Source organism: Pelecanus crispus, chromosome 6, assembly GCF_030463565.1.
Source record: "Pelecanus crispus isolate bPelCri1 chromosome 6, bPelCri1.pri, whole genome shotgun sequence".
In the NCBI taxonomy this organism is placed as follows: Eukaryota; Metazoa; Chordata; class Aves; order Pelecaniformes; family Pelecanidae; genus Pelecanus; species Pelecanus crispus.
The window spans coordinates 9,141,420-9,167,864 of NC_134648.1; the positions used below are offsets into that span (position 1 = coordinate 9,141,420).

The following is a 26,445-nucleotide window of genomic DNA, read 5'->3' on the forward strand; positions in this document are numbered from 1 at the left end:
GAAGCGTATGTTCCTTCTCTAGCCACGGATTTTATGGCTGTAGACCCACAGCCAGTGCTGGAACACGAGCCTTTTACCACAGCTCTTTGGAGTTAATTCTAACCTGCGCTGGCTACAAGTGAAGCAGTATTTTTTTGGTATTTTTTTTTTAACAAACATAGCATTTTGTTATGAAAAGTCTTTACATATGACTTTTATAATTTCAAATGAAAGTAAGCATGGTTATTTTAAATTAATGCAAGAGACTCAAGCTTAAGTAATTGTTTAAAAACTAAATAGCCTATTAGAAAAAATCAACTTCTGAAAATGTCCAGGTTTTCAGTACTGTGATGGTTTTGATACTTAGTAGATACTATGAACAGTATTTGATTGACAGTATGTATCTTGAACTTTTTTAATTACGTTTGGTTTAAAAAAAAAAAAAATCCTAAGAATATATGACTGATAAAGAGCTAGGAAAAAAGTGTTATGACTATTTTTACTATTACCATAAACTGTTAAAAGGGTTAAATTTCCATTTACTGCTTGCAACCCTTGCAACTCAGCCTTAAATAGCCCAAGAAATATTTATTGTATCCTCAAGTGAAACTTAAATACCTTTCCTCTTTTACAATTTCTGAATGACCCAGCAAGGGCTCTAGTAAAGCTTTACTAAACCAAGCTGCTAATAGTTATTTAATGTTGTTCTGTAGCCTGAAAGAATCTCAGTAGATTTTTCCTTTTAATCTCTTTGAATTGCAGGCTCATAAACCTCTCTGATGAGCCTGCCAGTGTTTTCTCAGATCCTGCAGTTGAGACAATGGAGCTGCAGAATCCTTTCACCTCTTGTTGTCAGACAAATCCAATAGATGGCAAAGCCGGGCAGGCTGTACTTCTTGGGAATTAAAATTTGTTTTCCAAGTTATGGTAGATGATCAGGTCTTCACCATTTTCCCTGTATGTTCGGGAATGTGTTTCAGAAAGTACAACTCGGTACACAGAATTCTACAGCTTGAGCAGACGTCACGTATAAGTAAGCCTACCACCAAACTTGGTACTGGGAACAATACCAGTCTTAAACAACCACCTCCTCCAGCAAGGGAGGGAAAATCAGACACTGGTTCACTTCACAGAACCACTAACGAGAGTCATGGCTGTAATAATAATGATGTAGATGAAATAAGGAAGAGCACAGAAAGTATTAGAGTCACTAACATGCTCTGTGAAAAGCAGTAGGTTTGTAGTTCTGCTTGTAAGCTCCCCAAACTCACACTGGGCTGTGTCTCCGTTTTTAAATCACTGGCTAAATCGGTTTCTGCTTCTTAAGGTATATTAGATTGGATAGTGTATTTCATAGGAGAAGTAGAAACTAAAAAAGCTTTGTTCAGCTCTGGAAAGTGAGTTTCTCCTGCTTGAACCAGATAACCAAATATATGCAGCAATACAAAACAAACTGACAAGAGTGGTTACTGGATTGTGTGCTACGTTTGGAGACTTACTCAAGAGTACTAAATGAAAATTTATGTCTTTTGAGATAACCAGCCTGTTGATTTTTTTTTTTTTTTTTTTTACATTTTTAAAATTACAATTGCAGTAATGAATTAGAAAACCTTCGCTGAAATTCTGTTTCCTGAGCTTCATATTGTACTATGTTTGGACTAGAAGAGAGGGTAGACTTCTCCTCAGCCACCTTCTTCACTACTTTGTGAGTAACTGTACTTTAGGAAGTATGGTAACCTCGTGAATTTGCATCTCACCAGTTCTCTTCATGGTCGTATATGGTCCATCTGCCCTTTTTGTATTTTCTATCAGCAAGTCATGACCCAGACCTCCACTTCCAATCCTATAAAACTTGTTCTGAGTGAAATCCTGCTTCATGAATTCCAAATAGGAAAGTCTGGCTTCTTTTTAACTCAATTTTTTGCTACCTATAAATGAAGCTTAAGAAAATCTCTTCTTCCTACAACCTAAGAGACCATTTTCCTTTGTGAATTTTTCTTCCAAGTATTAAAAAAACCCACCCCACCAGGTGAAATAGGAAGCACTTGCCTTTTTCACACTGTTCTCACAGCTACGGTATTGTCTTCCTCCACAGTGGAGAGAAGAACCTGAAGGTAGGTAGACAGACAGGCTTTATTTTGATCTCTGCTTTAGTTTTTTTTTTTCCTCCTCAAAAAAGAGGAGGAGGAATCTTTATTTTGCACAAGGCCTGCTAGAGCAGAGGCCTCCGACTGGTTTTGTGGCTGTTTTCAGGACATTCACTGTTCCTGTTCTCATGTTCTGTAGCTAGAAGGCTGTACCAGACTAACTCCAAGTAATGTTAGAGTTATTTGGCAGGAGTTAAGACCATCTGACCTTTTGTTTTATTTTGGACATTTCATGCAGTTAACTAATGTTCTGATCAGGTGTTATGAAAAATGTTGTTACTTTGTATAATTAAAACATTACCCATAACACTTGTTTATGTAATTGAGAACATGCACAACAATGAGAATGACTGATTGATAGGTCTATCTTCCAGTTTTCTGTCATCTTTACGATCTTGCTGATTTTTTTTTCCCCACTTTCTTTGACAGCACTGAAGTATTAGGTGTGAGTGGGTTAATTTTAATTCTGACCTTTTCATTACAGAATAGGTGTTCGGCAAAGGTAACATCAAAAGAGGCTGTATTGATTCTGTCATTATTTCCAATGTGTGTCTGATTTGTTTTAATCTCCTTTACTAAAACTGATTTAGATTAGGCTCATTCTTGAGGATCTATAATGTACATTTCTGTTAAAATCAGAATAGTCATTTAGTTGCAAAATAAAGACTGGGACTTAATATTTGGTGGTGGTTTTTTTTTTTTAAACTGGCCTTAAATGTCAAATTTAAAAACCCAAAATATAAGTATTCACTCTTTTTCTTTTTTCCCCCCAATTATACATATAGTTAAAATGCAAGGTGTTCATTTCACTACTGGTATGTTACATTAATAGTTCTACCTATGATACTATACTTTTAAAACTGATAGAGCTATGAAAGGGAAACAAAAAAAAAATCCCCCAGAAACCAGTAAAACAGATTGGTTAGATTTTAATTTAGATAATTAACTATAGAGAAAGCTGTGGTTAGCTATTGCTAGGATTATACTTTCATAGTAGCCTTCAACTTCTTTGCAGCAACTTACATTACTTTGTTGTAAGTCAGGAGTATTACTTGTGCATAGCCTGCCTTACGTAGTTAATGTGTGAAATCAGCTAATAGAATATTGATGTACATCTCTTCTGAGTCACTACTTCACTGTTCAAAATCTGGTACCAACTTTTGAAGAGTAAGGTGGTTGCAATCAGATGATGATGTTTGGTGATAAAGAAGGAAATAGTCCATTATCTGATCAGGTAAAGGTTGGAGATGTGCAGTTTTTCTGGGGTATTATTGGAAGAGGTAGCTGCGAAGTCCATCATTTCTGCTTCTCAGTCTGGAGCAAAGAACAGTTATACAGAAGAAGCCGGGAACCATTTAGAATACCCTGCAATCTAGTGATAAGGGTAGGTCAATCTCTCGGGAATTAAAACAACATAAAATAATCTGGGCCTCTGGCTTTTTCAGCAAGTGCTCAATAAGTAGTTCTGGAATAAGAAATTCTTTCACTGCAAACTTAGTTTTCATAGAAAGCCATAGACAACACTATATGCTCTAGAAAACTTGATGTTATTAAACTATAAAACTTATTTAAAAACTCACTGATCCAACAGAAGGAACACCCACTTTCTCAATAACAACCCGATTTAAACCTTAAATAAGCACTAAGCTCCTCAGTCTTGCCAGTTCTAAGGCATTTCTGTGTATGTGCTAAATATCAGCTTTCAGGCATTTCTGGTTCTTTAAAATACAGCACTGGGGGAGTTGGAGCTTCCAGGTGTCAGGCAGCAGCTGGGAGGTTTTGTGTAGTAAGTTGTAAGGGGCTTATGTCCTTTTTTTTTTTTTTTTAAATATTACTTTTTATGGCTTCACTTGTAACTTTGTTGACAAAATCTTACACTGTTAAGTTAAAGAACTTGGTGTGAACTTTGTACATCAGGTAAGAGTGTGCTGATAGATTGCAAAAACCAATTTGTATTGCAGTTTGCATTTGGTAATTTCATTTGTATTGTACACTTTTCATTTCATGCTGTACTCGGTGTTCGAAGAATCTAGGGGATCAAATGGCAACAGATCTCACGGGTGCAGGCTAGAAATGACTTTTTCTGTGCTGACTCTTTATCATAAAAGAACACTTGGACTAGTCTTCCCCTAAAAGTGTTTTTCATTTCTCTTTTGTTAGTAATACCTTTTTGCAGGAATCTTGGTGTTCTTTTCACACGCAACCCTAATGTTTACTTGGTGCTTATTGGGGAGGTTTATCGGTTGCTCCTTTCTAAAAGAGAAGGGGTTGCCTAAGAGAGATTGTGGAGTCACCACCTGTGGAGATACTCAAAATCTGACTGGACATGGTCCTGGGCAATGTGCTCTAGCTGACCCTGCTTGTGGAGGAGGGTTGGATTTGGTGATCTTGAGAGGTCCCTTCTGACCTCAGCCATTCCATGATTTTGTGACAAGTACAGGTAAGCAGACATTCACAATTTCAGCCTGTGAAATTGTAGTTACAGCCGGGCTTTTAAAAGGTATTTATATAAAAAAGTTTGCCCCCAATTTCGCAGAATTGTTTGGGGAGCACAAAAGTACTGGTTTCAGTAGCATCTTAATTTCAGTAATGCAGCTTCACCATTTACTTCTCCTGGCTACAGTAAGACACTTTGCAGCTTATTCAGAGATACGGAAACTAAAATTTGAGAGAACTGCATTTTTAACTGATAAAGTAGTCTAGGTATGACTCTCTAGTAGGGACCACATTGACAGCTAGGTATATAAAACTATTAATTTATCAGGAAGAAATAAGGACCTGTATGTTACCAGGGTTGAACATTTGTCATATTTTCTTTATAGAAGATAATCTGACAAAAGAATGGCCACTACATGCACAAATTTGTCTTGAGGATATGTCCTGGAATGAAGGTATGAGTGCCTTACTACTTGTTCCCGGTGCCTTTCATTGTTACTGCAAAGGTTTTCTATTTTTTTCTGCATCTTATACCATTATGTTGCCTTATTTTAAGTTCTACTTTTTTAACATTTGCCTCAGATTTAGCTATTCTGTTCTCTGTGATTACCTGAACTGGAACTTCACTTTCTGTGATACTTCTTATTCTTTCTTCCTCTCTCCTCTGCCCCCCGCTTGCAGTACCACTTTTCACCTAGCTCTCCTCTTGCAGTATAATTGAGTATTTAGACTTCCAGATTCTTACCAAATCTCTCGTGCATCATCTTACTCTTTCTGTGATGGTAGAATGCAAGTGTTTTCATACAGATTTTTTTTTTTTGTCTGACTGTTATTTCTCTCCTTTATATTCCTCTAGCTTTTATCATTTACTTGCTTTTTTTTTGATGAATGGCTGTTGTTTTTTTTTTTTTTTTTTACTTTTTTTAAGCTGTGGGGGGAAAAATCCTATCTGTTTTCCTTTCTTCTGTTTATGTTTGTTTCCTGGGTGAGCAGTCTGTTTTGGAACCATCCTTGATCTGTCATATGTATAATTAACACCCCTTAGTTTGTTCTTAATTGCTCTCTAAAGATCTTGGTACTTTGTCAGAATCAAGTTCTCATTCAGAAATATTCAGTGTATGTATCCTTTTAACATATGTCTGCTTCAGTGTTGTGCACCTTTTTATTATTTGCTCTTTTAAAGAGACTACACTGACCCTGGCTCTTTGGCATAAGAATGCCTCGCAGTCACTGAAATACATTTTAACAGTATAGTTATTTTTTGAGCAACAGATGGTTGCATGGGTACTGATATTCGCAATCCAGCAATGGGAGGGTCACACACACAAATGATGTTTCGTTATTAAGAGCAGCTTTGTGAAGAAAATCCAGAATAAATTCTTGAATCTTCTCAAGCACTAAAGACTTTTTTGTTTTCTTTTTTGGCAGATGAACAATGTTATACTCTCTCATGCCGATGTGGTGGGAATTACACTGTCTTCAAGAATGAAACCAAAGATGTATCTTTGGTTTGTTGTGACACATGTTCACTTGTTATCGAGATCCTTCAATGATTGTTTCTATCAAGCACACTCAGAGTTACAAAATTCTAAAAAGACTGGACAAGCAGGGGTCAGCATCTGCTAAGAAATGTATGTAAAAGACAAGGCGGACACTGCAAGAGTAAGTTCTGTCAGGCTTAAGAAAGGAAACGTGCCCATTCGCTACCATAGCTCTGCAGACGTGAGGCTTGGCTTTTTTTCCTTCCACCGCTAAAGAGCTAGTTATAAAAAACCTCAAGAACAGAACACTAAGTTCTGTACAAGTGGAATGTAGCTCATGATCTAAATGACATTTCTTTCCCAGCAAACAACGGAGTAGCTTCTTTCAATCTCAGTCTGTATCAACCATACCTCAGGCCCTACCTCTTAGGTTAAATCCCTTTAACAGCTCGGATGACAAAATTTAATCAGGAGGCATACATGTGAGAATGCTTTGATGATAATGAAGAGTAAGGTGCATTAATGGGAAACAGGAACATTTTCTATTTCTATGCTAAGTATTTAACTTCATTAAATCCTCACGAGGACGTGAGCCTTGGAAAGAGGTGGCAGAGACGCGCAGATCTGACAGGCTGGTAGCAGGTCCAGTGCCTATGCACTGGGCTGTACCGCTGCATCTGCATTAACTTTTCAGCTTGGAGGAGGAGCACACTTTTTAACCAACTCTCTCCATCATCTGAACAAATGCAGTCTTCATTCCTTAGATGAAAACTAACCAGGAAGCTGGGCATGCAGTCTACCGTGCCAAACTAGAGCCAGTTTAAGGAAAACCCTACAAAACTGACAGAAGTGACTAGCAAATCCGGAACCCCACTGTTACTGTTTTCAGTTCCAATCCCACACTACTTGCTAATGTAGGCATAGCCTATGTGTGGCTCTGGATGTGTGACAGTATAATAGTGGACTGCACCTTTTTCATCCCTTGTTAACAGTCAATGCTAACCTTGGCTTGTAGTAAAAATCAAAACTTTCGAATAAATGCAAGCACTTACTGTGAATAGCCAGAGGAAACAGAGTAAGAGGCATATCATTTTTGTTGATGACAGCAGTGTATCATTCCCACCTTCAAGTTACATGTAATCCCAGAAAGAGACATCTTTGTCAAGTAATACTTGTGTTTATTCTAAACAAAAATAGTTCTATTGATTTTAGTAGAAAATATTATGAAAGCTGGCAATAGTCACTTAAGTCTTTCAATCATCAAGAAATCTATGGCCATTGGGGCTTGCACGTAGAAATCCAAAGTCATTCAGAGGCCATATCTGTAAAATAAAACACAGTTACAAGAGATTTTTGTCACAACTTCAGTATTTCATTTGTTCAGTATTTTCATTTGTTATTGTTGTAATTGTTTCATAAACTGCATAATTTTTTAGCTCTTTGGTTGACAGGGTATATGAGCTTTTCTCACCTGTGTGTTTCTTTTACTAGGACTAATAAATACTATATATACCAGGAGGAATCATCATTCCATAGTGGCTGGAGACAACGCTAAGTTATACACAACATGCTTTGCTATGGAGGGCCTCACAAATCACGTTATTTTTTTCAGCCTTGGAAATAAATATTTTTGAGGAATATATCTTTTAAATTCAAAGTTTTCTAGCTTGTAAACCTCTTAACTTAAAAGACAAAGTATACATTTGTTGTGGTTTAGCCCCAGCCAGCAACTCAGCACCACACAGCCGCTCGCTCACTCCCCCTACCCCGATGGGAGAGGGGAGAGAATTGGAGGAGTAAGAGTGAGAAACACTCCTGGGTTGAGAGAAGAACAGTTTAATAATTGAAATAAAGTAAAATAGTAATGCTAATAGTAACAGTATAATAATGATAATAACAATAATAACATACAAAGCAACTGATGCACAATGCAATTGCTCACCACCCGCTGACTGATACCCAGCCAGTTCCCGAGCAGCGATTGCTGCTCCCTGGCCAACCCCCCCCAGTGTCTATACTGAGCATGACGTCATATGGTATGGAATAGCCCTTTGGGCAGTTTGGATCAACTATACTGGCTGTGCCCCCTCCCAGTTTCTTGTGCACCTGGCAGAGCATGGGAAGCTGAAAGGTCCTTGACTAGCATAAGCAGTACTGAGCAACAACTAAAAAACATCAGTGTGTTATCAACATTCTTCTCCTACTAAATCCAAAACACAGCACTATGCCTGCTACTAGGAAGAAAATTAACTCTATTCCAGCCGAAACCAGGACAACATTTTTGATCCATCTAGGAGAAGAAAGAATACCATGAACATTACCTCCCAGTGAAAGTAGTTCTGTGAGGTATACGTTTGTATTTTCAAGATGGGCATTTGAACTGCAAACGCCAAACCTTGGGGGAAAAAAAAAAATCCATATGCTTATAGGTAAGCTTATACCATGCAAATAGGTATAAAAGGGGTGGAGGGCCTGCCCCCATCAGGGGCTCTCAACCAAGGGGTTCCTCTGAGAAGGGGACTACTATCTGGGAAAAGGAGGAGCACAAATCATGACCAAGTACAAGCACAAGTGTCAGAGAATCATGGTCACCAGTAAGAAAAAAACCTTTCTCTCCAGAAATTAACTATATAGCTGTTCATACTACTGAATGCTCCTGGGAGTACTTTCCTCTGAACCTTCACTAATTACATCTAGGCTGGTCTTGGATGCAAAAAAAAAAGTAAGAGGTAATCAAGGACATTCTTTTACACTTTGTCTCCCTTGACTGCCTGTGTCTCTTCACTATACATTCTTTCAAAGATGGCACAAGGGGATCAGCAGGAAGAAGGCAAAGAGATGATGTTGAAGAATGGATTCCCTTCTGTGGCTCTAATCCCATAAAAATCTCACAGCCCCTGCTTAAGATGAAGCAACTTAGAGAAAGATTTTTGTTCCCAAGCATCCATTAGTATGATATGTATCTTGCTCATTTTTCCTTAGAATTTGATCTTAAGGAAGGTATGGAGTCACCTTCCAGGGACAGCAACTTACTCTTTAACTGAGTTCATGGAACATCCACAGCACAGAAGGAGCTTTTGCTGCTTTCTGTGTGGAGTGAAAAAGTAATTTTCTCAGTTTAAGAGAGGAAGCACAGTGCCAAGGTTCAGTATTTCAAACCCCATGACTTGTCCCCTGCGCTAACGACAATGACAGAAGAGGCAGAGGCAGTTAAGGATGGGAGACTGAGCGCAAGATGTAGCACCAACTTGCTACTAGACTGGGACCGTGCACTGCTAGAAGCTCCCTAGGCTTGCCTCTGCCAGGCCCCTTGCTGCGCTGTGCTAAGTTGCCATCAGGTGGATTGTGCCTGGGCCCGCAGGAGGACAGAAGGGTAAGTCATTCCCAGGTCCTCGAGTTCTGTGGATCTGAAAAAGGCTCAAAGCCTTTGTGCAAGTATCTTAGAAAATACCTGTCTTTTTTGGCATGTGCCATTAAAGAAGAGCATGAGGAACATCTGATAGACAGAAATACACAGAGGTAATGTTTTGTCTCTGTATGCATATTAGCCAGTGAGCTATTTTAAGTTCCACACAAATATATAGATACACAAACCAGCAACAGAAGGATATTTGTGATCTTGGTTAGAAGCAAAGCTATGGAATCCAAGGCTCTCCAGAGGGCCTGTGCTGGCTGCAGGCTGGGTGTCAAGCCTTTATTTGGCCTCAAAGGCAAATGGGAGTAAAAGGGAATAGGAATATCCTGTATTACAAATTTAAGCTGATCTGAGTAAAGGCCCAGAGAAGGAAGTTTCTTAGGCCACTCGCTGTGGCACAGATCTCATTTCAGGCAATTCAAATGATACCTATTGGAACTTCCTTACAGTGAAAGTAATAAAATTTGTTTTAAATATTGTTTTGACAATTTAGTTTCAAATTCATCACCATAATCCTAGTGTCACAGTTAGAATGAAAATGGTGTTTTATCTCATCTGCGTGCAGGAGAGAATGCAAAAAACAATACTCATGGTTGGAAAGGAGATGGAACAAGCCTTCCATAGGAACCAAAGACATGCCACTGCATGTAGTAATTGCCAAGTCTTTTAAAGTTATGACAGAAGCTGACTGTGACTTGTTCGTTCGAACTGGCTAGTCCAATTAGCAGCTATTTCCCCTTGCCCTCTTTGGTTTGACTTACACAGATTTGATCTGATGGATGGGGGATAAATGGGGCTAACTAGCTCTTTTGAAGATACACTACAGGTCTATTTTTAACATGGAGCTTAAGTCCAGGGAATGCACAGGATATCCTATCCTACCTAGGACAGGATGAAGCATGGAGTTCAGTCAAGTGGGACTCCCTAGGCTTTTACTGAATTTGCGGCTACTTTTCAGTGGCCTTTTTATGGAATGAACTTGTCTCTCAGAGTGGCAGCTGGTATGGTGGCAGGGAGGAAAAGGGGCAAATCAAGCATCATTATTTCTGTATGGGTTAAAAACTGGTGCACCAACATTGACTGAGAGTCTTAGGTCTAAACTTCACAGATAAGCTACAGAGAGAATTAACGTTTATGTTTTGCCAAGAATAAGTTGCCTAAACAAACTTGATACAAGCTCGCTCTCTTCTTTTGAAATCCATTACTTCCAAATTAGATTTGGGTTTTTTGCATCCATTACTAAAAATGTAGCTTAGCATTCGAAGGCACTGCTACATCTGCTTCTCCAAAATCCACTTTAAGATAAAGCCACATAAGCTTCCATTCTCAAGGCAGTAAACAATTTTACATGAAACCTCTAGTAGACTACATTAAAAAGCACATATAGGTTTCTTGGCCAGTGGTCTACTAATTAGCTACTACCATGCACACTAGCTGTATTCTGCTGCCTTTCACTGTAATGTTCAATAGCAACATACAATGGCAAGATCACTGTACTCTAATGTGAATTGCCATAAACAACCCAAACTACAATCACTCATTTGAGAAGTAAACTAATTTTTGCTTTTGTTAGGCACCATATACATAAATCTCATTAAAATGTCAATAATCGCTACCCTATGCACCATCATAAAGCAACTGCTATAAAATTTGATTAAATAATAATTTTGATTAAGTATCAAGTGATTGCATACTATCTTTTTAAACAGACAATAATCTGGAGTCCGAAAGTACCTCTTCAATATGTAATAACTCTGTATCAGTTTCATTCATTTTACATAGTTTACTGCTTGCTAAATTTAGGGTTCAGTCCTGTCAGTCACGTTTAATAAAGTCTCTCAAACATCTTCCTTGTTGGGGTACAAGCTGGACACAAATTTATTGCTGTGGAGGGATACTGTGAACAAGTATGGCTGCCCACATACGCAGGTTCTTAATATATCCATTATTTGGTAACAGTCCCCTTAAAGTAGTAAACAGCAGCAGAGAATTATTTTTTTTTCAGTTGGATTATTAATACCACATTCTTATTAAGAGGGCTGTCAGCATATTAGCAGCATTTGTATTTTAGCAGTTAATAATCCAAGCTAAAACTTGGGTCATAAAAATAGCCCTATGTAGAATCAGCATTTTTCCCTCTGGTGTACATGGTAAGGCAAACAATACAGAGAAGGAACAGAGAGCACTCAATAAACACTGGGGAAGAACTCAAAGCAAATGCTGTCCAGAAAGAACAGAGGTCAGACAAAACTCAGTGGTGGGGCTGAGGCGGACATGTTACTTGAGGTTTAGTAAGCAATTAGTGATTAGGCTCAGTAGCTGCAACGTTTTTTGAAAAGTCCTAAGTTGGGTTCATAAAAACTGTAAGTGTATAAAACTTTGTTAAATGGGAAAGATTACTGTGCATGTAGTACAGCTGTGCCAAATTATGTTTTTGTGGATGTGTTGCAATATATAGAGAACAGTTTTCAAAACTTTTTCTTATTGTTCTGAATGGCACCATTTTAAATCTAGCTTTCTAAAAGCTGGTGCATAGTTTCTATAATACATACTCCCTTGTTTCTTAGATTAAACTTTTTATGGAAATTGTCTTAGTTTCTTCTTTTTAGTAAATGAGTAAATTAATAATGCAGGTAATATGAAGAAGTAATTCAGTGTGAACTAAAGCTGCAGAATTGTTGAAACAGAAGGAGAAGGAACCATGGGGGTTTATACAGTACAAGCTTTTTTTTTTTTTTTTTAAACAAAAATGTGGCGGACAATTATGGTGGCACAGATTTTACTTTACTGTTAAGGCTTTTTCACAGACTTAGTTTAAAATGCAGCAAGGCCAGCCTACATGTATAAAGTATGTGTGCAAGTCCCAGAAATACAACCTTTTCCTCCATCTTTGTTTTCTGAACTATGGAACTACACTTCTCAAATTACAACAGCAGTGAAATACGGAGCTGCCCTTTTCTACCATTTTGCAGAGGTGAGAATCAAATTAAGGATGGAATGTATATCCATGCACTAGGGTGTGTGTATATGTGTGTATGGTTGTGGTTTTTATCAGGTTTGGATTTGCTTGCAAAATAATTCATTCCGTTTCAGAGGCAGCGACTGCTCAGAATGCTGCTCAAAAGACAAGTCCTCCCTCAAACCCTCCCGCCCCGTTGCTGAATTATCCTTTTACAGCAAGTGTTCACGCTTTCCTTTACATTTGCGTTGGCCAGAGAGTTAACAAGGCAAGTTTTAATACCTAACACCCAGGCATTAAAAATGTATTAATGCAACTATTTTTAGATACTATAAATATATATACCTTAAAACAAATGCGTCCTCTTATCAGTCCGTAAGGAACAGGTCCATAGCACCTGGAATCTGTCGAATTCCTGAGATTATCACCTTCTAACCAAACATGACCTTTAGGCACCTGTGATTAAGCAAGATTGAAATGTAAAAAGAGAACAGAATAGCATTAAGCATAGTTTGCCTTACAATGTATTTTCCGATTTCTCTGTTCTGTATTTCATGACTGTATAATGAATTAATTTTTTATTGAATTTAGTAAGACGCAGTGCCAGATTTGGAGGGATAAGGAGGAGTGCTCCAAAGTATCTGTTCTATCATGTGCTCAAAAAACAATGGTTTGCAACAAAAAATCCAAAATGAAGATGTAAGAGGTTAGACCAATGTGACAGGGTCATTAATTTAATAGACTTCAAAAGAGGTCATTAGGATGTTGACTGAAAATCTGCCCTCCTGTCGCAGTAACAGCATGAACAGGGCAGCCACACACTCATCAACATCCTGGGGCCAGCACCAAGGCTAGACCTGTTAGTAGATTCATGATGAACTAACTGGTAATTGATTGTGACATCAATTACGAATAATCTCATCATTTTATCAGAGTAGGCTTGTCAAAGTTCTAATTAAGATCACAGTTCATTCTATGTGCAGGCAGAATCCACAACACATTATATTGCAATAATGATGATCACAAAACAGCAAATCCCTTTTTGTAATTTGAAAATTAATGATGGTGACCTTATACTATATGACAAAGACCTTTCATTGCCTATATATATTATGTATTGACTATATTACATACCGTAGATTCATGGCATTCACTGACTGACTCAATGACAAAATGAGAAATAGCAACATAGCTGTGTTAGTTACCTAAGTAAGAGTATAAAGCTTTCATATATGAAAAAGTTGCTACTGTAAGTCTTAAACTAAGATTTCCGCTTGGAATATACACCCCTATTTTGATATGTTTTTTAAAAAACATTTCAGATATAAATAACCACTTACAAGTTACCAAATAAAATAATTATTATTTTATATTAATCTGTTTTTGTTTCTGAAATTCTAAAGCAGGCTGAAAATTTAAAAGTAGCAACAAATTCTCAATCTAGATAATATTTAACGTGGACTTTAAGTTAACATACATATTTTTCCAAAACCAAATACGTACTTGAAATGTTACTACGCCCACAACTCAGAGGGAAAAAAAAAAAAAGGAAACAAAATTTTAAAAACCCAATTTCAAATGAAACTCAGAGTTTGAGCAGTATAAACGTTAATGTTTTAGAATGAAGCCACATGGACTCATAAATACAATAGTCTACACACACAGAATTCAAGGATAACAGACTAAACAAAATAAAATACCACTCTAGTACTAATGTCTGGATGTAAACCATTAAGAATAAAATCAGGTCGCCCAGATAAACATTTGAGGAGAATGCAGTTGAAGTGTAATCGTTGGTACTTACAGGTGTCTGGCCAGGTAACGCTTATTGGGACCCTTGTCTTTAAATAAGCCTTTTAGGCTCTTGCTCAGTCATGCTCCCACCTGCCTGTCACCAGACTGGGATCTGAGGACAGCACGCTACCCCAGAGTCCCTTTGTTTGCTGTTGCAAATGTATAAGCTACGGGTTGAGAACCAATAGTTTGTCTGTGACAGTGGCAAAAAGAGATACTCAGCATGGCCAGCATGTGTGAGTCTGTCCATCTCCTCCCCAGCACCCGCCCGTATTTCTCTGGTATCCAGGACAGGTGCGTTAGGCATGTCAGAGCGCACACGTCCCTGCCTCCTCATTTTAGAATCTGTATGTGGAGCTGCAGACCAGCAATATGTCTAAACCCTTTTGAAACCTACTGATACTGTCTCCTTCCACAGTCTCCTGTATAAAGGAGTGCTGCCTTGTTTGTTTTAAACTGATCTGCTAGTTCTAGCCAGGTCCTTTACTTCCTGTTCTCCCAGTCCTTCAACACAGGAATTCCATATCCAGCTTGCCTGCCACCTTTGTTACTTTGTAGGCTTATCAGATTGCTCGCATGTGCATGGAGAAGCTTTCTCTGGAAAGGCCAGTTGGTTTCAGCTACATGACTTTGGCCCTCCTCCTACCCAAGCAGCTTTGCAAACAAAATAACCAACCAGAAGTCAAATTTAAATAAATAAATTTTAAAAAATTCTATCCAAAGTCAAATGACCTGTGTAGAATACACATCTCATCACACGTGGACAGCTTTGTTGATAGGTCTCCATTTGAGAATGTACTGACATTCCTATTTTCCTCACAAATTCTGTGGTACACAGCCTGAGTAGAACGTCCAGCAGCAATTGTTAGGTTAGTTGGATAGTCATCTTCACTTATTTGCAGTGTACCACCTAAAGCATTCACTGCATCCACATCTTACACGAGTTTGTTTTTCAGGTGCATATTACAATGCAAAGCAGCGTTCTGACCTTGCTGGTGCAAACCCTCCTGTCCAGCATCTACCAGAATTACAAATCATACGTCAAACTACTGTCATTTTGAAAGACTCTCTCAGCAAATATACAAAAATGAGAAGTATAAATTACTATGAAAGGAAGATTTTTTTTTAATGAAGTGCAAAAGGAAACCCACATTAACATTTCACATTTCTGAAGAAGCGTCACTTCTTGCAGTGTGCTACTGTTTTACACGCTACCTGCTCCCCTTCTACTGTACCGGTTCCCATGCTTTCTCACGTTCCCCGATTCATAGGCAGAACATGAAGCTCATCTGTTAATATGTGAAATAAGGACCCACTCATAACACAAGTACATGCAAACACTTCTAGACCTTCCCGTCGTTCTTCCATGCTCTAAAATTATAAAAAATAAAGTGCTTTTGCCAGCTGTAGCATATCACTTACTACTGCTAATACTAATAAGAATTACTTGTCTAGGCAAGATGTTCATAGTTGGCATTCCAGATAGAACATTTGCAATAAAGTACATTCCTATATCCTGAAATTCACCACTTACGGTAACTTCCGTAGTTGTCCACGGAAGGTGTGACAGGACCCTGTACCTCTAAATTTGTCGTTAAGAGTACTGTCACAATGTATGATTCATCTAGAGATAATACAGTGTAATAACCTTTGTATGATGCCTGTCCATCATCTAGGCATTTCACTACAATCTAGAATTAAGACAAGCAATAAAAATCACATGAATTACATGAAAATGGAAAACCAAATACCAGTGACAGGCCATAATCATTAATTAAAAAAAAAAAGTTGGTTACACCCCTTTGAAATAAAGGCTAAAGCCAGAATCCTTCAAAGGGTTTATGCACCAAGCTATTTCTAGACCAAATCACCGATTTCAGTGGCATTACTCACATTGATCAGAGTTAACTTTGAGTATCAACCTTTGCAGAATCATGACCCAGTCTGAAACACCTCAAAACTGTGCAAGCACAGTAGCTGGGAACAAGATACGTTTTTAACCAAAGGAAAAAAAAAAAAAAAACTATTGAAAACTTGTATTTGTAGTGAGAATATATTAATTACACAACAATAGTCTGCTACTGCCCAAAAACCCAAGGCACTGGGAAAGCCACTTGCTTGACAGTTCACAACGTTGCATTTTGGTTATCTACAGGCCACGGACCTCTTGGACAAAATTAATTTTATCTACGAAGTACAACTGAAATCACAGTTACCATTACTACACACAGAAAGATTGTGAATACAAGAAAATTTTGACAAGAGTGCCAAAAGCATTTAACTTAACGCTGGCCAGCATTTCAGTTCTTTCTTACAGATAGGCCAGAACTAGGATGTGAAGGTCTCACAAGCCCAACAACTGAGTTTTCACACAGCTAACTAGGGGGTCACGTGCAAAACCAGCAATTCCAGAGCAGCGCAGGTGCATGTGAAAACACGCTGGCTCTGATCGCCTGCAGACTGCTCTCTTTGCCTCAGCAACCCTTGTGCCTCTGGTTTTGTGCAGATTATCTGAGGATTTATTTCCAAGGAACAGCAGTTCTCGGGCAGAACCGGTTATCTGAGGTGCAGCTTATATGCATGAGAATACAGGACAGCGATCAGCCGCATGACTCTTCCCCCTTCTCCCTTCCAAGGCTCTGAGGGCTCCAGGACAGGAGCCGACAGACCAGAAGAGCAAGATTAGCATTTAGAACAACGAAACGTGTAGCAGTAGCTCACTCTGTTCCAGCTCAGATACACAAGCATCTTTCACTGCCACAAACTGGCTAAATTTGGAGGGCTGTTCTCATTTACTTAGTGGTATCATTGAAGTGGCAAAACCGTCGTACAGGTCAGGTATTTGATGCATACTTACTAGCATAAAAAATTAATTTACATAAATGGGCACTGGGGGAATCAAAAAAGAATTCTATTCTTTTGGTCTTTTTACATGACGCCAAACTTTGAGTAATCTGACTAACTTCAAAACCAAGAGATGAGATGCCTGCCCTGCATTAACTGGCATACTAGAAAACCGATATACTGCAAATAAGATTAACAGATTAAATTATTTGCCTCAAAAATACCCCCAAATCCAACTAAATGAAAATAGGGTTTTGTGGTTTGGGTTGTTTTTTTTGTTTTGGTGGGGTTTTTTTTTTTTTTGGTTTGTGATTTTGGGGGACCTTGGTGGGGGAGGTACTAATGATGGAGAAATAGGGATTTTAATAAATGGAGACTTATAAACATGCATCTCTTGCAATCTCTCCTTTTGGAATTCCAAGCAGTCTGTGTTTGTCAAAGAACATCAGCACATACAATCAGCTGGGAGTAGATGAAGTTTGAACTTTCATAAGGTCACAGGTATTCACATCACCTCCAGCAATATCAAAGTTTCAAACTTAAGAAGAACTTTAAATCATTCCCATCTTTTCTTTTCAGCTCAGAGGCTTCCTTCTTGAGCTATGATAAGAACTAATCTCGGTGCTGGACAAAAGAATAAAGTCTGCAAATTCTCATCTATCCCTACTAAGGTCTATTTAAGTGCCTCCTACTTTGGTACAAGCAACAAATGTAATTGCTTCATGGCCTGCGGGTGTTCATCGAACAAAAGAAGCTTTTGTGAATAAACCACAGGTGTTACCTTTCTTGATTAAAGTGAAATATGATGAAAGAATCTACAATATCAAATGACAAATTTACTAAATACTGATTAAATTGCCTTATTTAAGTAAATTGCATCTAGTTAAGATAAAATATACACCACAGAAATGCGCAAGTTTGTTTTATCACTCTATACTTAAAGTCTCACATAACTATTCCTTAATCCTTTATTTATTAATTCAGAACCAAGAGTGAATAATGCTTAACAGATACTCTTTTTTGATGATCCAGTTGCTCTAGGCACCATTTCTGTAGGCTTATCATAAATGTTCATATTAAGGTTGCCATCTATATAAAAGCCAACAACATTAGCTCAGTACTTTCAAAAATCAGCATAAACATTTACATTTCCTTTTTTGTGCTGGAAAAAGCTATGAAATGGTAGCAACCACACTGGAACTTTAACAGTATAGCAGACTTTAAATCAACATCTTCTACATATCACTACAAGGCTGAATTACCTGGAATTTAATACTTCTTAAAAGAATATAAAAGAATGAATTTACCTTAAATTCATAGGTACTTCCAAACAGTTTAGCATTTTCCTTTTACTTATTGAATAGTTTAAGCTGCTTATGAATAAGATATAATATACTTGGCCCAGCTGGTTTAAATAAACATATTAAAAAGAATACATTATGACCTGTGTCCAGATTATTATGAGAAAAGACGGCAATGAAACACTAACAGGTTTTTATACAGAAATCAAATTCACTGTGATGAAATATTTATATTATAATATTTATATTCTCTATAGTAAGTCATTGGTTGTTTTAATAGAAAATTTATAAAAAGGTAAGATATGAAGACTTTTCTACCTTTAAGTTTTGAAATTAATTATTAACCAATATTAAAATCGCATAACCTTCAATGGTAGTAGCAATGTTAACTCGTATACTACAAGGAAACTAAGGTATATTAACTTTGATTTGAATTTGTAAGACATTTTACTCTATCATGCAAGCATACCAGTTGAGGCGTTGCTCTTCAATAAAAATTTGGGGAAGCTGTTACAGTAATCTGTCAAAGCACTCATTGGTTATCTGAATGCTTGGGTTTTAACCATTGTTGCTCCTTCTAAACTTTATGTAATGCACAAATAGCTACTGGAACTAACTTACTTGGAATTTAAAAGGTTTGATCACTGCAGTCACTGCTTTATGGGAAAGGTCACAGAATTTTCACATAAGAATACCTATGCCAGTCAAATAACGAAAAGATATGCTTTCTCAGTATCACTTTTTGGCTGTTGCAAAAGTTTCCAACTGTGTTAAATAATAATTCAAACACTTGCATGTATTGTTTACTTTACTTCTATAAATATTCTCATTTAATATTCAGATCTAGAGCATATTGTCAAATATGCTGATCAGAATCAGCCTGAAAAATGATATAGCCAATTTTAAAAATCTCTAGCTGCAACCTTCAATTTAAATTATTAGCCATCATTCCTTTTCTAAAAATATTCAGTTAAAATTAACTTAAAATTAATAAAAACTATGACCAAATCTGTTACTGTCAAGAAGAATAATGTGCAGATTTTGCACACACTTTACAACCTCCCTCTTTGTATTAAAACAATAGTTCTTTTGAAAACAGAACCACTTTGCTTTAAATAGTGAAAAATTATCTAAGCTTTTCAATCCACTACAGTTTTTAAATTTCATATTTTATAAATGTTCATAGGCCAAAACTTTCAAAAACAACTCTCCTAGCTACATTTAGGGACTCCTAAAAAAAATTCAGAATATTTCTGTGATTCATCAGTCCAGAATATTATTAGCTTTCTTGATTTATAGAAAATTGGTATTTTGGAAGAAAATACTGATTACAAATCCAGTAAAGATTACTTAGCAGTTTGCACAGACTTTTCTCACAGCAGTCATTAAGAAGGATTTGGTTCTTTTCTTCTCCAGAAAACAGATGATTTAACAGGGTCACCCTATAGGTTTGAGAACAAAAAACCTACGGGTTCAAACCCCAACTGGAACTTACTGGTTAAAACACAAAACCCATTACCGTCACTGGTATGCCCTGGACAAAGGCATACCTGTATCGAGTGACGTAGCTAGTAAGCCTGGTGGCAACAACAGCCAATAAATACTCTGAGCAGGGTTAAGGAATCTGTTAAGTATTGTCTGCCAGCTCCATCAGGAGTGACCTGAATCTCTGCTAATCAATCCAAGGCCTCAGCTCTGCATCATCTCACCATTTAAGACAGTCAGAAGGCCTTAGCTGGTACATATAGAGGAAGAAGGAAAATGAAATAGGTCCTTCATTCAGATGTGAAGCTGATACAGGCAGACTACAACATGTGCTCAAAATCTGCTGTGAGTCCTTGAGTAGTTGGTTTCATCATCCTGAACAGCTCCCTAGAAGTCATTACTGAACTTGGAGCAGAGGAATAACAGAATCATAAAATCTTGAAGGTTCAAACTGATTTGACCAGTATGGCCAAGATGGTATTCCACAGAGGAAAAGCATCTAGTGCTGTAAATTCAGAAATGAGTGATCTTGAAATAACTTTCCCTCAAATCCACAAGGAGATTTCTTAATGGTTTTCCTTCAGGAATGAATTGGCTGAACAGAAGAACCAGGGCAATGTGTCAGAGCCTGGGCAGTGCTCTCCCCCAACCCAGTGTAGCTGGCCTGCACTCAAGACCAGCTGATACGGTGCAGCTGTCTCACCTTGGTTCAGACTGGGGGGAAGAGCGAGCTGTTTGAGGAAGAGATGTGAGAGACCCCGGTGGGAGCTCATTCAGGAGCTGCGTTTAAGCTGAGCCTCTCGCTGCTGTCCCATGCCTGAGCTATGATGCAGGCATGCCCATGCCTGGCTGCCCACCTCCCTGACTGCACAGCCATGAGGACAAGCTATGGTGAGCGGTACCAGTGCTGTTCTGTCAAGTCATGCCACTAGTATGTTCCTGAAATATCAAAAACAAAACTGCAAAGGTAAAAAGACCAAGCCACTTGAGCAGAACAACCCTGGAAATATTGGGAAGTAGATTGATAAAACCCTTTGTGTTTCTTTTCCCTTGAATAATTTAGTTTTGACAAATGAGAATTTTGATTTAAAATTACTTCTTAGAAAATTCAAGATTAGCTCTAGTCATGAGCTCTCTGTACTGGGATATAGAGGGATCTGCAAACTGAACAAATGTGCAAACTAAGCAAATACGCCAAATCAGTTCTCCTTTCCTACCAGACATTTAGCATACCTGCTACTTAAAATTATGGCATAACTTTCTCCCAAGCCTCTAGAACACTAGAACTAAGGAGAAGAAGAAAGAGTAAGATATTTCCTTTCTCCTGACCAGCAACTATTAAAACTTAGATTACTGAAATACTAAACCGCGAGTGTAAACTAGCTATTAAGATACTAAGGACAAAGGAAAAAGAACTAGTGTTTTGAGAACTCTATTTTTAATTGCTATTTAGGATAATTTAAAGAGACTATCCAGTGGTACTGAGTGCTCCGAAATATCAAACCACTTTTCAGTGTCTTACGTTGTGCAGCCAAAATCTGTAGCACTGTCTAGTGATTAAGATATTGTGGTGTTTGCATTAACATTACCTTATTCTTAGTACCCACGTAATATTCTTACTGCATTTGACAAGGACTGTTTAAGAGTTAATAGCGCTGTGTAAGACCACTTCTGTCATCTGCAAACACAGTAAGATGCATTATCTTTGGAATTATGTTAGCTCTAGAGTTAACCACAGGATGAAGAGATGCCATCTCCGCAATGAACCTCATTTTAGCACAAGGTAAACATACTTCCCCCACATCAGCTAGTCTCGCAGCATTAGTGGTGCGTTGTGATTGATTACCAGCAGAGTGTTGCTGAGATATGGATTTGTATCTCAGCTTTTTATCACTATGACTTGCAAAAGGCAGTTCCTTATTTACAGACTCTAGCTGTATTAAGTGACATTATTAGGTACTACTTTTGTTTAAGTGACACAAAGGCTTAGCATATTGGTGGTTTATGACATACAAGCTGTTTTAATCTGATGATTTACCCCTCACTTTTTCAATTTGTAAATAGGAGCTGCAGCACAAGAACATATGGTACTAAAGAAATTAAAGCTAAAGTAAATGGCATTAAAACAAATTCAGATATAACAATAGGATACTCAATCTGAATTATAAACCTGGATCTGTATTAAGACTTTTAAAAACAGGAAATAAAAACCAAAATATGAAAATTAACCTTTCAGGTGTTTTTTTAAAGACCATTTCAGGGGTTTACTGTGACTGAGTAATTTCCTTACTAACCCTCATTACTTAGATCTTATAGTTAAATGAATAAACCAGTAAAGATATTTTTTAATAACTGAAACTAGGTTTGAATACCACATTACTAAAAAATTAGTTGTTTACCTTTTTAACTTTTGGGTTCATACCACAGTAATTCTGATACAGTAAAAAAACGTTATGCATTCTTAATTGTTTATTACAGTAAATACATTTGCTTATAAACACCATCGCAGAGCACAAAACCAAAAAAGAGTCCAGCAAAACTGCCAACCTAATGCTCATATTCCATACCAAATATCAATAAAAAGGCAAAGAAAAGAAAAATTACATTTTCCTAACTTTGTAATACTACAGCAGCTTACTCAGAAAAGGAATTTCATTATACTTTTCGTGTAAATAGGAAGATTTCCCTCATTATTATTCTGCAGATAAGCTCCAACCTCTAGCATATGAAGCATCACGTACCATAAAGGGTCCAAAGTAAAGATGTTCCTTATGTACTTCAAGCACGTGCCTAATTTATACCAATCAATTTGATATGTGGGATTACTTCCATCAGCTTGTAATCCAACAATGACTCCATCAAAGACAGGTTTTTGGTACAGCTTTACACTTAGTGCACTCCGACAAAAATAATTTTTCTCATATGATGTATTACTTCAGCTAAGTATAGCAGCAAAGGTATTTTTATACCACTATAAAGACTTTCATATAACTGCCACTGCTATACTGCATTTCTACTCAACTGAAATATGTCTTTTCATAACAGCTTATTCAACTTACATATTTTTTATTTTTCATTTTATTACAGCTTTGGGAGGTTGGTTTGTTGGTTTTGGGTTTGCTTTTTTTTTTTTTTTTAAATCTACAGGTATCTACTTGGTTGTTTGCAGCAATAAAGTATCTTACCTGTGTAATTTTACAGAGAGCAAATTGTAAACAGAGTTCTCCAGTCTCCTATCTAAACACATAAGCCATCCTGAGAAGTATATTCCTAAATGAAACAGGACTGGAAGCAGGATCTGATTTTAGCATTCTCTTAGGCTTCAGAATAAGAATCATGTATGACAGTGCTTCCCGAGCACAAAAACCCCTAAGTTGAACTCTGTAAAATATGCCAGCACTAACATTGACACAGTCAATGCAGACTAAGCACAATTCCTACTAACACGACCACAAGGATTCTCCTTTTGGGGTGACAAGAGAAGCAGCTGCTGAGAGGCGGTTTCACTCTCAGCTGTGTCAAGTACGTTGGACTGGACTGCCATTATTCCGACAGCTCCGGTAACTGGCTAACTCATAAGATCTACCCACGAGTTGGCAAACACCAGCAAAGAATGAAGCAGAGGTTCGGATACCTAATTCCATAATATGCCGGGCATCTGATACTTTGTATTTACTGTACTGTAATAAGTTTGCAAACATGACAGCAACTATTCACTATCACTCCCCGAAACAGGAGACAAGTTGGTCAAGGAAAGCTGAGCAGTTCACTGTAATAAACCCAAACAATCCTCTGACCTCGCGTGCTTTTGAGTCACTGCATTCAAGTATCACTCAAAGACTTCTCATTTTAAAAAAGCAATTAGCAGCCTAATATAAACACCACCACTCATGACAATTTCTAGGCTTTGCTCACTTAAAGAGTGCCTGCATTTGTACCCTTCTCTGCCAGCCAGACAGCCCAGGCGACACTTCTGGCCCTTTGGGATCCTAGCCAAGGCCTTTCCTCAGAGTTCTGACAATCTTTTTTTCAAAAACCCAACTCAGGTTAATTCTTCTCAAGGAAGTATGAACAAAACAAACAGCCAGTTCTCTGTACATCTGCTGCTGCTGTTTGCTTTGAAGAATTTTGTGTTCGAGTTAGAAGTGCATAGCACAGTGATTCAGTAAAATAGCGAATCTGATTAGACAGTTACCTAAACACAGACGTGTATCACTTTTTCCCTCCCCAACAAGAACAATTTACTTCGTGAATAACTGAGTGTAAGTTAGGAGCGTAAAGTGCAGATACCTATGTTGAGTATGTACTCTTCTGTAAAGGAAGTGTCTCCTGAACAGATGGAAAGATCTACCTCTTCAACAACCACTAAACATAGGAGGAAAACAGATATGCGCCAACAAACGAAAGCATTTCCATTTAGATCATTTCTCCCCCTAGATACAAGTTACGATGTAAGAATTAAGAAGCTTGCATGTCACTGCTGTATTTCCACACATTAGCCTTTATGAAAAACATACACAGGAAACCAGAAAATGGACTCTGCATCCCTCATCCTCCTTATATTTTATATTGAAATTGAAGACAAGAAATCTTACACCTGGGGCAGAAATTGTTCTGCTGGATATTCATTTCATTACCTCAGGGTTCCAGAAAGGCTGACATCCTGTTAAGTACAAACCTCTCCTGAACTACCTTTTCAAGACTCAAGACAAGTGAGGAAGAAGATGCTCAGAGAAACTCAGTTTGTGTCCTCTGTCAGTGTACACAGAATTCAGGTTTCCATTACAGATCATTCTGCTCTGGGAAATTCATATTTCATCTAAATTACTACTCCCTAGGAGCTAGAAAATTTCTTCAACTTGGTAAGAAAGGTGGGTTGGGGTTTTTGATTTGGTTTGTTTTCTTCCTTGGTTAAATGGTATGTCCAATTTGATTTATGGAAAAACGAAATGCTCTGTCTTCCTCTTCAAAACGTAACAGAGGACAAGTTCCTTCTTTGTCCATGAGTGACAAAAGTGTAAAGAGAAGCTCCAGTGGTACTGGCACTTGGTCAGAAGGGCAGATTAGAGGAGGTGCTTAAAGTGTCTTGCCTCAACACTGGAGTGGAAGGAACAACCAATTCAGCCCCGCAGAACAGGGTATGAATGGTACCCTTCCTTTATGGTTCTAGGTCTTGACTAAATCTGGACACCGAATCTATACATAGTGTTGACAAGAATTTTGTCATTGATTTTAGTAAGACAGACTCCCCTTCAGCTGCTTAATACAAATGAAGCAACGGTATCTGAAGGCACACTGGTGAAGTTGGCTATCTTTAGGGTAGCTAAACTCCTAAAAGATTTATCTATCATAAATGGTAGCTGGCTGCAAGGAGCGTTCCATAAAATTTTCTACCTTCACAGCACAGGACTTTAGCTACGCGCCAGACAGTAATTCTTCTTTTGGTAATTGTGAGGATGAAGTGGATATGAAAAGGCAACATAATATCTTTCTTTTCAGATTCAAAACACCTGTGCAAAAGCTAATGTCTCCACAAGGTGCTGAACAGAGGTAATGGTCAAACATGCTTTTGGGAAAAAACCCTGCATTTTTCTGTGATCATGATTTCTGATTATTTTTCTAATGATAGCCTAAAAAAAGAAGTTGCTGAAAACATTTTGTCATAAATCTTTCTAAACTTCTATTAAGTCTGTCTGCACAAGGACAAGCAAGCATTAAGAATATTTTTGTCCTTTTTATTTGATCTTGTTACCTGACTTTTTAGACAAGTTAGGAAAATTACTGCTTTTCCAACCATACTCCAAAAGGTTAAAATATTGTTACATTGAAATACAGAGACATACTAAACTATCGTTTTGAAAGCAAAATCCTCAAAGCTATTGCAGAGACACAATGTTCACTTCTTAGTGTTTAAAATACAGAAACAGTTTTGCCTTAAGACCAAGCCCTTGAGTCTGCCATCTGTACTGCACTTTATGCAGGGAATTTTAGAGGATTCTCCCAGGGAAGAAGACCTAAGCAAAGGGCAGAGCAAAAATATCATCTGCCTACACTTCCTAAAGAGACAGAAGACACTGAGAAAGACAGCTGGCCCTGAACAGAGTTTACAACATTTTGCTGTACATATAGAAGAAGAAAGAATAATTTATGAACACCATACTTTATGATTTACGATACTCAAATTACTCCTTTACAGACTACCAGGCCTACTTAAGTAATCGTTAATTTACAAAGCAAGAAACTCTAATACTTACATAGCTGTGACTCTTAAGGAAATCTGAAGGGTTGCTTGTGCAGACTTTATCCCCTTCCAAGCCAATTACTCTTTTACAGATATTTGATTTGGGGTCATTTGGGCTTTTCACAATTACAATATCTCCTCTGAGAGGAAAAAACAGAAACAAAACAAACAGAAGAACTCTAAGTATAAACTATTTGGCTGAATACATGTGCATCAACGTGTATACTCCAAAAATATTCACGTACATTAACGATACTTCCTTCTGCTGAAAATTCTTGTCTACGATTTTGTCTCTTCAGTTTTACTCAGGGTGCAATTTTACACACAGTTTTTTAAGTACATTTGGAGAGATTCTTTTTTATT

At 37.6% G+C, this 26,445-nt stretch overlaps 2 protein-coding genes across 2 annotated transcripts in view; one reads left to right on the plus strand and one right to left on the minus strand.

The window, feature by feature from the left end:
• DNAJC24 (DnaJ heat shock protein family (Hsp40) member C24) overlaps positions 1-6,115 on the plus strand; it is a 36,840-nt gene extending 30,725 nt beyond the window's left edge. The window contains exons 3-4 of the mRNA XM_075713110.1: positions 4,949-5,017; positions 5,991-6,115. Coding sequence (XP_075569225.1) covers positions 4,949-5,017; positions 5,991-6,115 — 194 coding nt within the window. The remainder of the gene's footprint in view (positions 1-4,948; positions 5,018-5,990) is intronic.
• A 989-nt stretch (positions 6,116-7,104) lies between these two features.
• Positions 7,105-26,445, minus strand: part of IMMP1L (inner mitochondrial membrane peptidase subunit 1) — a 37,376-nt gene continuing 18,035 nt past the window's right edge. Inside the window, exons 4-6 of the mRNA XM_075712974.1 lie at positions 26,096-26,222; positions 12,763-12,873; positions 7,105-7,365 (exon numbers count right to left, since the gene is read on the minus strand). Of these exons, the coding sequence (XP_075569089.1) occupies positions 7,297-7,365; positions 12,763-12,873; positions 26,096-26,222 (307 nt within the window). The 3' untranslated portion in view covers positions 7,105-7,296. The remainder of the gene's footprint in view (positions 7,366-12,762; positions 12,874-26,095; positions 26,223-26,445) is intronic.